The sequence below is a fragment of the Rissa tridactyla genome, chromosome 2 (assembly GCF_028500815.1).
Source record: "Rissa tridactyla isolate bRisTri1 chromosome 2, bRisTri1.patW.cur.20221130, whole genome shotgun sequence".
NCBI classification, from domain to species: Eukaryota; Metazoa; Chordata; class Aves; order Charadriiformes; family Laridae; genus Rissa; species Rissa tridactyla.
In genome coordinates this window covers 85,546,461-85,560,915 of record NC_071467.1, presented here as the reverse complement: position 1 = coordinate 85,560,915, position 14,455 = coordinate 85,546,461, and the positions used below count along the sequence as shown (strand labels likewise).

The 14,455-nt window shown below is 38.1% G+C and overlaps 1 protein-coding gene across 1 annotated transcript in view; it reads left to right on the top strand.

The window, feature by feature from the left end:
• The window catches only part of CDH10 (cadherin 10), a 65,158-nt gene that overhangs the window by 20,420 nt on the left and 30,283 nt on the right, over positions 1-14,455 (top strand). The window contains exon 2 of the mRNA XM_054191295.1: positions 7,781-8,075. Coding sequence (XP_054047270.1) covers positions 7,781-8,075 — 295 coding nt within the window. The remainder of the gene's footprint in view (positions 1-7,780; positions 8,076-14,455) is intronic.

Here is a 14,455-nt window from a genome sequence, read left to right as displayed (position 1 = left end):
TTCCACAGGTGTATTTTGGCATCACATGGCTAACGTGATTACTTAGAAAAGAGCTAATAGGTTACAATTTGCCCTGAAATTTGTCCTCAGAATTAGGAGAAATTCAGGACTTATTCAAATAAGATCTAAAAAAGTAATTCAGGAGTGTACTGAGGTCTCATTGTTACTGTGATACTTGGATTAAATAGAAATGTTGGCAAACATATTGCAGAAGAAAGTAGAAAAAAACATTTTCTAGATTGTAAAAATAAAAATTACTATTATAAAGCAGGAGAGTAAAAGTGTGTTTAGTGAGGTAATACTGGAATAATCTGTCATTTGGGTAAAGACTACAAAAAAACTGTATTGGAAAGTCTCCTATACACTATAGCATAGTAAATTAAGATAAAAAACCAACCTGAACTATATTAATGCCTACAGTAAGAATTTAAACTAAAGGCTGTTTTTTTAATACAGTCATTTTCTGGTCTCTAGTTATCTGAATACTAATCATTGAAAATTCATAGAGGGACTTCTGAATCTGAAATACGAATAGAAATAGGTGTGAAAAATTTTAAGTCTTTATCTGGCATTGCCATAAATCATTTCAAATCCCAGAAGTAGTTTGTATGATAAAATTGGACTGAGTAACCTAAGCTGCTCACTGATTTTCACAGTAGCGTCTTCTGGCTTTTTGGTGAAAATAAGATTAACACTTTATATGCCATTAGAAAAAAGTCCACAGCTTTTATATTCAATTAGGAGAGTGCAGACTTGGGCAGAATTCAGATGGATGGGGGAAGAAATCCCACACTGCTGTAATAGGCAGGTTTGATTTGGATCATTGGAAGTCGACGATCACAGAATTCACACATTGTACTTTTCATGTAATTTTTAAAGCAGAATTGTTGTTATTCATCTAAAGTCTCCTGAAAGATGTGTTACAAAGATGTTTTACACATCGAAGAAGATACTGAGCTGAATTTGATTGTGTCACCTTTTCAGTAACTCATTTTATTCAAGGTTGTATTTACATTGAAGAGCAAGGTAATAATCATAGAATCAGAATCATAGATTCATAGATTCATAATTAGTTTGGGTGGGAAGGGACCTTTAAAGGACATCTAGTCCAGCCTCCCCTGCAACGAACAGGGACATCTTCAACTAGACCAGGTCGCTTAGAGACCCAGCCAAACTGCCACTGAATGTTTCCAGGGACGGAGCATCTCCCACCTCTCTGGGTAATGTGTTCCAGAGTCTCACCACCCTCATTGTAAAAAAATTCTTCCTTATACCTAGCCTAAATCTACTCTCTTTCAATTTAAGGTCATTACCCCTTCTCCTGTCACTACACTCCCTGATAGAGTCCCTCCCCATCTTTCCTGTAGGCCCCCTTTAGATACTAGAAGGCTGCTATAAGGTCTCCTCGGAGCCTTCTCTTCTCCAGACTGAACAACCCCAACTCTCTCAGTCTGTCTTCATAGAAGAGGTGCTCCAGCCCTCTGATCATCTTTGTGGCCCTCCTCTGGACTCGCTCCAATGGGTCCATGTCCTTCTTGTGCTGAGGATTCCAGAGCTGGACGCAGTACTCCAGCTGGGGGTTCACCAGCGTGAAGTAGAGGAGGAGAATCACCTTCCTCAACTTGCTAGCCACTCTTGATGCAGCCCAGGATAAGGTTGGCCTTCAGGGCTGCAAGCACACAGTGTTGGCTCATGTCCAGCTTTTCATCCACCAGTACCCCCAAGTCCTTCTCCTCAGGGCGGCTCTTAATCCCTTCATCCCCCAGCCCTTATTGATACCAGGTGTTGCCCTGACCCAGGTGTAGGACCCTGCACTTGGCCTTGTTGAGCTTCATGAGGTTCACTTTGTGAGCTTGCCCAGGTCCCTCTGGATGGCATCCCTTCCCTCCAGCATGGCAGCTGCACCACACAGCTTGGTGTCATCCACAAACTTGCTGAGTGTGCACTCGATGCCGCTGTTTATATCATTGATGAAGATATTAAACAGTACTGGTCCCAGTATGGATCTCCATCTGGACATTGAGCCATTGACCACTACTTTCTAGATGCAACCATCCAACCAATTCCTCATCCACCGAACAGTCCACCTGTCAACTCCATATCTTTGCAATGTAGAGAGAAGAATGTTGTAGGGAACTGGGTCAAAGGCCTTACAGAAATCCAGATAGGCGACATCTGTAGCTCTTTCCTTGTCCAATGATGTAGTCACTCCATTATAGAAGGCCACTAGATTGGTCAGGCAGGACTTGCCCTTAGTGAAGGGCAGTCTCAAATCACCTCCCGGTCCTCCATGTGGCTTAGCATAACTCCTAGGAGGATTGGTTCCATGATCTTCCCAGGCAGATGTGAGGCTGACAGGTCGGTAGATCCCAGGGTCCTCCTTTCTACCCTTTTTAAAAATGGGTGCAATGTTTCCTTTTTTCCAGTCACCAGGGACTTCACCCAACTGCCATGACTTTTAAAATCACATGGAGAGTGGCTTGACAACTACTTCAGCCATTTCCCTCAGGACTCTGGGTTGCATCTCATCAGGTCCCATAGACTTTTGTATGCTCAGGTTCCTCAGGTGCTCACGAACCTGATCTTCTCTTACAGTGGGAGGTACTGGCTCTTCCAGTCCCCATGTTGTGGTCCATCTACTAGAGAGGTGTGGGAAGAGAGATTGCCAGTGAATACTGATGCAAAAATGTTGTTGAGTACCTCAGCCTTCTCCTTATCTGTTTTTACCAGTTTGCCAGTCTTGCTCACCAGGGAGGTGCGCTTTATTTGACCTTCCTTTTCTGGGTGACATACCTGTAGAAGACCTTCTTATTATTCTTAGTATCCCTCGCCAAGTTCAGCTCCAGCTGTGCCTTGGCCTTCCTGACCTCATCCCCACATAACCAGGCAGCCTCCCTATACTCTTCCCAGGATACCTGATCCTGCTTGAACTGCCTGTGCATTTCCTTCTTGCCTTCTAGTTTGAACAGTAGGTCTTGACTCAGCCATGCCCATCTCTTGCCTTCCTTTCCTGATTTCTTACACCTGGGAATCAAGAGCTCTAGCACTCTTTGGAAAGTATCCTTAAAGATCTGCCAGCTCTGTTCTGCTCCTTTGTACATGAGGTCAGTTTCCCAAGGGTCCTATTGAGTAACCTTGAAGAGCTGGGAGTGTGCTTTCCTAAAATTCAAGGTCCTGACATTATTCTTTACCTGACCCATATCCCTCAGGACTGTGAACTCCACTAGTACATGATCACTGCAGTCCAGGCTGCCTCCAATCTTGATGTCACCAATTAGCTCACTTGCATTGGTGCCCATCCGGTCCAGTATCACATCCCCTACGGTGGGGCTGTCCATTACCTGGCTTAAGAAGTTATCCTCAATTCCAAGAGTCTCCTGGATTGCCTACAGCTCACCGTGCTACTTTTCCAGCAGATGTTGTGGTTGTTGAAGTCCCCCAGCAGGACTAGAGCCTGCCAGTGTGATGCCTCCTGTATCTGGAGTAAGAAGGCTTTGTCAATAGGGTCCCTTTGATCAGGTGGCCTGTAGTAGACACCAACCAGAAGGTTTCCTTTGTTGCCTCCTTCTCTAGTTCTTACCCATAAGCTTTCAACCCGTTTGTGGCAATTCTTCAGAGGCAACTCTTCACATTGTGTCCATATTAATTAACTCTGGTTTTATTGTAATTGAAGAAAAAAGAATCCATCTTTTAAAACCTGTTTTTCTCTCCATCTTGGATTGGTAACTCAGTTTCTTTTTTAAGTATTCACATAATACTCCATTTTGTTACCCTCTCTAAATATTAATTATCTTCAGTTTAACAGTACCTTCCTTTTTCATTTATATGAAATCCTTCTAAATTTAAAAGTTTGTTCAACCAGTTTAGATAGATGACCAAATATGCAAAATTGTCTTTCACAGAAATTGGAATTACTGTACGATGAAACAGGGGTATATAACATAAAACCAGCAGATATTCTGATTTTCTATACAGTGAGAAAAGTTATATATAAAGTATGTATACCACTGACAGCTGGAAAGGGAAGTTTTTCTGTGTAAGAACAGCAAGAAATTCACTGAAACAAGAGTTTGTAAAATATCAGTGACAAATATGAAAACAAAACCACATCTTCACAGCTGATCATTTTGTACAATAAAATTGCTAAATGAAACAGATGTGTCTGCATTTCCCAGCTTGGCTGACATGAATCACAGATGCCCATTAGCCAGACTAACTGTAGGAAACACTGTATACTAAATGTAGCAGAGAAATATTTTGCAGAACTTTTTCAATACTAGAGTAAAATGATAAAACTTTGCAGTGCTAATTGACATACTGCTCCTGCAGTTCTGAGCTGGGTAAAGATTCAGTGTTCAAGGTTTTCAAGCACATTGGGCGGTTTGTAGCCATCTTTAGTGTTAGATTCCTCTAATAACATCTGTATTGAATGAAGAGCTAAGAAAATGAAATGAGGTATTTTCTTTCCTTGCTTATATATAATACATATTTTCATTCCTTTATTTATGTCTACAAGTTTTGTTCATTGTATCTATAGCTTTATGTTTCCTGATCACCCTAGAAGACCTTCTGAAATGTCATTCTGAATTTGAAGTCTTTCTACAATAACTGTGGACTGTTTTGTGTATACATTAATTTTTATATGGATTACCAATCCAAAGTGAAATTATTAACATATTTTAGAAAATGCAAAGTGTTAGATCTTAAAGTGTTCTTCTGAACTATGCAGGTTGGTATTCCTTATAAATATGTTACTCTAGAGTGCAACTGTCAGCTCCCTAAAAGCCTTTTTGTGGATGTCTCAAAATCTTATATTCAGCTCCCTCTCCAGTCTTTTTGGCTAATATAGGTGGGGAAAAAACATATAAAGTTTGAATTTGGCAGAGGTAAGAGGTTAATGATTTTGTGAGTGGTATAAAAAGAATATTTTTCACTTCCAAATCAGCTTAGTAAGAATTTTTGACACACACATAGCTACAGAACAAGCAATTCAGAACATCAACATTGATAGTATCTTGCATATTAGACAAGTAAGTATGTTAAAAGATCTTTACATCCTGAATTGGATCTAAATAAAGTTGTTCAAAATCTTCATAATTTGTAGCGTAGGGGTTTTCTTCATTTTCTGATTTAGTTCTGTTTACTACACCGTGTTTGTGCTTCTAGTGCCAAGCAACATTCTCAGGCACCAGAATGCAGTTATTGGGATTGCTAAATTATTTTACAAGTTCCTGGCTTGCTTTTGCTACATATTACTCTCCAAAATAATTTCCATGCATGATTTGTGAGTTAAATTTGGCCAGATACCATTCCTGGGAACTGTTAGCATGAGGTTATGCTATTTTGTAGACAGACAATTTATTAGAATGGATTTTGCCAGATCCTGCTAACTGATTTCTGAGTTAAAGAACAGGCACTGCAGCCACAATGTACTATTGTCAACTTTTTTAAGAATTTATAATACCAGATCTGACTTTTTAAAGCATATTGGAAAACTGCAATTTGCCCATTTAAATATTTTTTCCTCTCCCATCTTCCTTGTTCACATGGGCCTTTATTTTGTATTTCTGGTCCATGTGTCTAAGGAATAGCAGCCTTCTATAACTACTCTTCATCACTCTGCTGTGAAAATATTGTATCTAGTGGTCATGGACCACCAGTGAGCTCTTAGGACCATAACGTTTTTGAAAATAAGGTGGCATCCTAGGAAGACCTGGAGAAGAAAACACTTAAAAGGTTTATGAGGACTAGTTACACTAAATGACATTATAAAAGGGGCCACAGCCTGTAAGATAATGTCCAGTCCCCCCAAAAGAATGTTACTTAGAAGGGTGAAAGGTCACAACTTTAATGGGCCATCAAGAGAGGAACATGAGGGATTCAAGTTCACAGTAAAAATTCATTCCCCAAAAGACAAGTGAGAATGGCTTGAAACCTTCAATTTGAAGTCAGGAAGAGAAATGAAAGGAAAAGGACGAATAGGATTTATTTGCAAAAGGTTTCTCTTAATATCTACTTTCCTACTCTTCACATTTGGTAGAGCTTCCTATTTCGTTATTTATTATAGAATGAAATAAAGATATTAGTAAGAAAATGTGTATTTTTTAAAGTAAACATACACATATGTAATGTAAGTGAAGTTTAATTTGTCATTCTTCGATAAATATTTACAGTGTTTCTCAAGGTTTATTTCTGAACTGAAAGAAAATAGGGAAACGTTTATATAGAAAATCAAAGTTCAGAACAATGATAGTTTTCTAAATTTCTACCGTAAAGGCTTAGATCCAAGATTCCACATGAGCTCCTTCTGTTCCACATATTGCAAGTGTGTGGGAAACATTCAGTGTTTGAAAATGTTTCACGACAGAGAAGTTTACTGTTTGACTTCAGCTTACCCCACCAGTCCACTGCGTATGTTTGGTTTCAGCACAAAAGACAAGGAAAGCCACATTCAAAACCCTAATAGTTGGATATTGTACCTCTGATAATGATTTAAAATGGATGCTATGGAAGACAATATGAGGGCACCATAGGCAAAAAAGAGAAATACTTCCATGGCTGCATTACAAGGGGGATATTTATACTAAGCTACACATATAATGTTTTTCATGATCTGAAATGTCAGCTAAATAAACAAAAACCCTTCACATGACTAAATATGATCTTACTTCAGTTCTAATTGATGCTGTTAATGTGTGTTCAAATAACCATTTTTAGAAAAGAAAAAAAATGTACTGGTTCTGTCTTAAACTTTTTGGTACATTCTGATATTTTTGATTGCGAAAAGTCTTTATATTTGCACTTCATTTTTGTAATCAGAACTCCTACTTGATTTGATCATTCTGCTTAACCCAAAAATAAATAAAAAAAACCAACCTACACGTGTCTTGGCAAAAATAAATCTGAATGCCAGATTGTTTCAGCTAATTGTGAAATCAATGAGACTGGAAAGAAATTTCCAAAAAGTGATGAGAAAAACTACGGTAAGTGTATCCAAAATATCAAACGAGCCAACCACATTACTCTACCAAACAGCAGCGTAATTGAATAATTTTTTGTTATGAGTGTACTAAAGTCAGTCAGTACTACAGGTCATTAATAGATGAAGTTAAGATTTATATTATTTACATAATAGGTGTTAAATCGGTACTGAATAAGTAATAATTTGTTTCTTTTAGGCTATTTACATTAGTTGATGGAGTGAAAACGACGATGACTTAAAATGAAATGTTCTCCAATTTAGGAGAAATATAAAGAATATGAAAAATAATAAAAAAAAAAGTAGTCTGACATGGAACCAGTTGTTCTATTTTCCTTAATTGTCATGTATTCTGCCATGTTCTTTATCTGCTTAGTGAATTTACAACTAGCACAGCAGGTTGTGAATTTTTAACAAGGAAGGAAAAGGTCAGTATTAACATAAAAATCTTCTTCAAGAATTGTGGTGCAAAGGTTTCTTAACAGAGAACAGGTGTTTCTGCAAAACTAAAATCTGCCACAGGAGTCAAGTTAAAAGATTCTTGGAGATAAGTTAGGGAACAAATGCCTCAGTATGACACCATGACTGCCAGTCAATGGTGACTGAAAAATACTTTGTTTTGCTGGTATTAAACATGTTTGTTGCGCACAGAATGATTTAATATATAGTAATTATTAAAAAAAAAAAACAAAAAAAACCAAAAAAACACATACACACAACAAAACAACAAAAAAAAAAAACAAACCCAAACCCTTTTTGTTACTTCTAAATAAAGTGTTCTTATTTTTGTTTCCTTTTCAGCTTCATTCTGACCAGGACAAGGGAGATGGATCCCTCAAATACATTTTGTCAGGAGACGGGGCTGGTACTCTTTTTATAATTGATGAGAAAACAGGTGACATTCATGCTACTCGGAGAATTGACAGGGAAGAGAAAGCCTTTTACACGCTGCGTGCCCAAGCTATTAATAGAAGAACTCTGAGACCAGTGGAACCTGAATCTGAGTTTGTCATCAAAATCCATGACATCAATGACAATGAACCAACGTTTCCAGAAGAAATTTACACTGCTAGTGTTCCTGAAATGTCAGTAGTGGGTGAGTGCTTTATACTGAGGCACAAATGCCTGTTCTATGTTACTTGATGAATAATTTCCCCATCCTCTGAAAATTCAGTCATGTTCAGAATTCTACCTGACAGGTTAAGTATCTCCTGATGAGTTAAGTATCTTTCATTTGGGTTTGTTTGTTCAAACATTGGTATTGCATTCAGAAACAGATTTTTGTGATTTGAGATCTCTTTCTACTTAGAATATTCAAATTATTAATTTACAGTAATTTTTAATATAATTATAAATAGAAAGCAGTTAACGGTGAATCACCCTTCTCCTTAAGAACTGTTAGAATAAGATCACTAAGTTAGCCTGTTGAAAGCTCAATGAATTGTTTCTTTCATTTTCACTGGAGGTCCCCAGTGGTGATAAGCACTGAATGGAGAGCTGTCTCCACTTTCACTCTTTCTGTGGCTGAGTTATATGTTTACTTATGTGCTGTTGATGCACTGCCTGAAGATAGACACACTCATTCTCTTTGCTTTCAGTTTTTCCATGTATGGACAAATCCTCTTGTGCTTTCAGTTCCTCCCTTAACACTCATGAATGGCAGCTTCAAGAATCTTGAACAGCTTGAGTTAATCTTTCTTCTGTTTGCAACGTATTTTCAGTTCCTATCTTACTTACAAAGTTGTGACCTGGATCATGCGAGCTGATTAGATTCATAAACAATAACATTTTGGAATATGAGCTATTATTATGTCCAAACAATTCTTTAGGAAGAATTTTGAAAAGCTTAAAAATATATAGAGTCTCTTTGAAAATTAATATTCACTTATTCATTGTATAACTGTAGACATAACACTAACCTCTAAATATTCAGAAAACACACAATAACTTCGATATCTCTTTTGGCTATTATTACCATTTTAACTACTACCATTGCCTGAACTAGATCAAACAGTGTTTTGTGATTTTTTTATATACACAGGTCTTGAAGTTTTAGTGCTTGCTTTCCCGGGCTTCAGAAAATGTTAAAAGAGCAAGAAAATACATAATTTTTGAAAGAGAATGGCCTCAGCAAAGCTGTGCAGCAATGTGTGCATAATACTAATAATTTCCTATTCCTAATAATATATTTCAATCTTCTTTTAGTTTGCAATTGAATAATTTTTAAAAATCCCAACATTCAGCAAGCAGTTTTTAGCATAAATGAAAATAAAAAAGAAAGAGGAAGAAATCTGTCAGATGATTGCATAGGGCTGTACTGGAATCCCATCAAACTAGTACACGTAAAGAGGAGAACTGAAAAGTCTTCTTTCTTTACTGTTCCAAAATAGAACAAAATGTAATACTGATTTATTAATTTACTGATCAGTTCTCTAGAATCATACATTTCAGTGAATGATGAGCGATGAGATGTGCATATTAACTCTATATGCACTTATCTGAATAACAGAAAGAAGATAGACATGGTAGCATATTATACTATGCAAGTTTACTCATATGCCTCATAGCTTTCAGAGCTACACTGGATAATGTACATATCAACTAAAGTTCAGGGCTATTTGGTTTCGCTTCATGCATTTTAACTTTTCAGCAAGATTGCATATATCATTCATTTAATCAGTATACAACCGTATCTCTGTTACTTAATAACTGAGTAAATTGGTAAATTTCTAATCACTAGTATTTCTTTACTAATTAGTAAGTGAAGGCTGCTATTGCCTAGTGTCCTGCTTTCTTCTCTAAAAGTATCAAAAGAAGCGCACAAGTAGCAAAAACATGCAAGAGCATCAGCTTGAAATAATTGAAATCTACGCATTCCCTGGAGTGCAGGGTTTGCTCCATGCTAAAATATCCTGTACTATAAGGTACTACAAAGGGGTCCAGCAGGTAAGAAAAATATTATTTAGTCTTAATCTACTCCATCTGTGCCATCCTTAAGGTATCAAATCATGATGCAGCCATACACCAGCCTCTTTCAGACCAGAAACAACAGTTTTGATTTCTTCCTCAGGTAGTGGTATTAGCCAGATGGATACCTGAGAATGTGGCTATTTCTATTATCAAATTCAGTGTCTTGACAAAGGTCCATAAATTCTTTGTTGTCTTTCTTCTGCTGAACATTAATCATAGTAAAGGCAGAGATAAATGGGCCAACTTCAGGATCCTGCAGTTGGGTCAGTATCCTAGAAGACATCTTGTTCTCCTGAAATCTTTGTAATGATTACCCGATATTTTCTCTTCTTTCACTTTTTTTTGTTTTCTTACGTTCAATGTTTATGACTCAGAATATTCTTATGGTTTTGATGACAATCTTCTGCTCTGTCCATCATATTCTTCATCTATATCTCCCTCTCTGCTCATTTGGAAGTTTCTTTTCAGAACTGCAGATGAGTCTATTTTCCTCTTTATAGATTTTCCTCTGGATTTTGACTAGTGGTATCTTTTAGAGAAGCTTTCAGAACTTTCTGCTATTTAGACCTTTCTTTTTTTTTTTTATCATTACATCCTTTCTTTTATTTCATAGAATCATAGAACGGTTCAGGTTGGAAGGGACCTTAAAGTTCATTTAGTTCCAACCCCCCTGCCATGGGCACAGACACCTCCCACTAGGCCAGGCTGCTCAAAGCCCCATCCAGCCTGGCCTTGAACACCTCCAGGGATGGGGCATCCACAGCTTCTCTGGGCAGCCTGTTCCAGTGCCTCACCACCCTCACAGTAAAGAATTTCTTCCCAATACCCTATCTAAATCTACCCTCTTTCAGTTTGAGGCCGTTACCCCATGTCCTATCATTACACTCCCTGATAAAGAGTCCCTCCCCATCTTTCCTATAGGCCCCCTTTAGGTACTGGGAGGCTGCTATAAGGTCTCCTCAGAGCCTTCTCTTCTCCAGGCTGAACAACCCCAACTCTCTCAGCCTGTCCTCATAACATAGGTGTTCCAGCCCTCTGATCATCTTCATGGCTCTCTGCTGGTCCCGTTCCAACAGGTCCCTGTCCTTGTGCTGAGGATTCCAGAGCTGGATGCAGTACTCCAGGTGGGTTCTCACCAGAGTGGAGTAGAGGGGCAGAATCACCTCCCTTGACTGTTGTCCATACTTCTTTTGATGCAGCCCAGGATACAGTTGCCTTTCTGGGCTGCAAGCAAACTGCTGGCTCATGTTGAGCTTCTCGTCCACCAGCACCCCAAGTCCTTCTCTTCAGGGCTGCTCTGAAGCTATTCACCGCCCAGCCTGTATTTGTGCCTGGGATTGCCATGACCCAGGTGCACAACTTTGCACTTGGCCTGGTTGAGCTTCATGAGGTTTTTATGGGCCCACCTCTCAAGCCTGTCCAGGTCCCTCTGGATGGCATCCCTTCCCTCCAGTGTGTTGACCGTGCCGCACAGCTTGGTATCATTGGCAAACTTGCTGAGGGTGCACTCAGTCCCACTGTTCATGTCGCCAACAAAGATGTTAAACAGCACTGGTCCCAGTACTGACCCTTGAGGAACGCCACTCATCACTGTTTTCCACTTGGATATTGAGTCGTTGACCGCAACACTTTGAGTGCGGCCATCTACCCAGTTCCTTATCAACATTTGTTGATGTTTCTCTATTCATCTGTTGTAGTCTATATATTCTCTAATCATTCCTTATCCTTATTCCATCCTGTATCTTCAGCACTGTTTCTACTGTCATGCTCACTAGCTGGTCGTTTCTGCTTCTGAATCTGGGATATTAATTCCCAGTGCTTAGTCCTCTCTGCCATAGCATTTATCTTATAACAAACACTTCCTTCTTGTTTCCTATTAACAAAGATTTTTTTTTATTTTTTTTTTTTATAATTGTCTCATTAAACCCTTTTGCATCTTCTGAGTTATAATTTTATAATATAAAAAATGGCAGATTTTGAAAACCCAAATTATTATATTACATTATTAGATTTTTTACAAACTTCAATTTCACTCTGCACACAAATTCTGCCATAAGGAGAGGGGACAAAAAAGGAAAAAACCCCAAACTCCAAACCAAAAAATCCTACAAGATTCAACATTATTTTTCTTTAAAAGGGACGTCTTAAAAGAATTGGACATATCCACTGACGTGCTTGTTTCCAGCTTATTGTTTTACAAGTTACAGGAGTACCATGTAGCCAAAGACCTTTCTGACATCGACTTCTCTAAATATACAGCCCTTTCCAATTCTCTGTTATTCTGCTGCAATAAGTAGTTTATTTCATGGGAGAACATGTGTCTTTATTTCCTCTTTATTCCACTAGAAAGAGCAAAAAAATTCTATTAATTCAGCTTTTTATTTGTACTGAGAATTTACTAGGGAGGGTACTTGCTGTAGTTATGTATGACATAACTCAGGAGCAAGAAAAAGGAAATGTAAGTTTCAAATTCAGCTCTACATGGATATTCTGTTTATCTTCAGTGATTCTTATCTAATACATTACATCATAAATGCATTGTGAGGTCAAAGTCATTAATAATTGTATGGTGTTTGAAGATGCTTGCAAAGAGCACATTAAAAAGGGCCAAATATATTAATTACTATTATAGTACCAGACTCTAGGGAGCTTCAAACATTATAATTAAAATTATGTTAAAAATATGCCTTCCGAGAACTACAATAATCTAACAAATGACTTAATTTCTGGGGCTAGCTCACCACCGTGTAATTCTCGTTTATCGTATAATAACATTGGCAAGTATACAAGGAGAAAATCACAGAATTCATACATCTCATTAATAGCATAGCTGGTGCCATATTCTCCAGTGCCTCCACTGTCTCCTTTTATGCCCTCCTATAGAGTTTAGATTAGGCTTTAGATCCTGCAGACCAAGGACTCTTACCAACTCCATCAGAAGCAATCTGTGCCTAGGTAAAAGACAGAGCAAGGCCCAGCCCAAGTAGTGCTGACTAAGTCACACCCACACGGTAGTCTTTAAACCCTGTCACAACTGATCATCTTCAGCGCCTTGGGATTTCTGGTCCAGGTTTCAGACCAGAGCAAGCAATATATTTGTAGTATTGACCATCAGTGGTCTTCAGTGGCTTTAGTGAACTGAAGCAAAGCAAAACAAGCCGATGGTTTGGCAGTTGATGTGTACAACATAACTGATATACTGATATACAGAACTGCCTCCTCCTGTTCACTTCTTTGCTTGGTTTCTGTCAGGTTTTTCAGAGGAATCACTGATCCCTCGACGGAAGCCTAGAGAGCATGTCTCTCTTCCTCTTACAAGCAATGGCTAAGATCAAGGTGGTGACTTCTGCATCCTGAATGGCAGGCAGAAGTGTAGCAGTGCCCTTGCACTTTTCCCACCAGGCACTTGACCGGTGGCTGGCCAGCAACAGCCAAAGAGCTGAGGCAACATTGAAAAGTATAGTTCACCCATACTGCTTTTGGGTAACGAGATGTACATCACCCTGAGCACAACCCACTGAGTAAATCGCACTGTGTGATAGTGGTGAAACTAAGGAGCCCAAGTCTCTTCCTACAGACTTTAAAGGGAACAGGATCAAATTTACAGTTTTCAGAAGTGTCTGATAGATTTTATTGGGTGTATATGCAGCCATACTCATTGCAGCTAGAGAGAAGGACAGGTGATATGATTGGTTCTGTTTCATGTGTTTGTGTATTAAAATAGCATTAATATTATGTATGCATTATGACAATCATAACTGAAGCAGCAGTAACTGACACGTATTATTACATTGCAAATAGGTTTCTTTTTATTTTTTCAAAACTATTAAACACATTCTTCAGTTTTCTTCCAAATTATCCTTCAAAGTCGATTCTGCATGGTTTTTTTAAGCTAAAATGAAAAAAAACAACAACTCATACAATTGCCCTCTTAATAAATACTGCTAGTTTGAACATATGAAGGAAATGTGAAAATTAGAAACAAGAAATAATTCAGTTACTTGTAATAGAGACAAAATATCTCCTTTCATGGGTTTGCAATGTAGATTTTTCTCATTAATACATTGTGCTGTTCTGATGGATGCCTTGATGATGAATGTTCTCTGTTTTTATCGATATAAAATGGAGGATTTGTAAAATTTACTTGGATAATGCCGTGTTGATTGGTGTACTTGGTTGTTTGATTTTTGTTTTTTTTTACTTGCAGCATTTAAGTTACTGAACGTAATTTGTTTTTACCTTTCTTATACACAACACCTCTTTGCTATTTCAGAGCAAATCTTTTTTAGAAGAAAGTATACCTTCTAGCACTGAAGTTTGCTACATGCTAGGATGGTCCAAAAAGTGCATTTCAGCATAAAGGCAATGCTCTTCAGAACTTAAATATGTTCAACAAAAAAGGCCTCTGTATCCTTTAACAAAATAGTTATATAGACATATATCTACAAATGGAGTTCAATGTGTCTGGAGATATAAGACATTGGTGAATCGGAAACAGATGAAGTT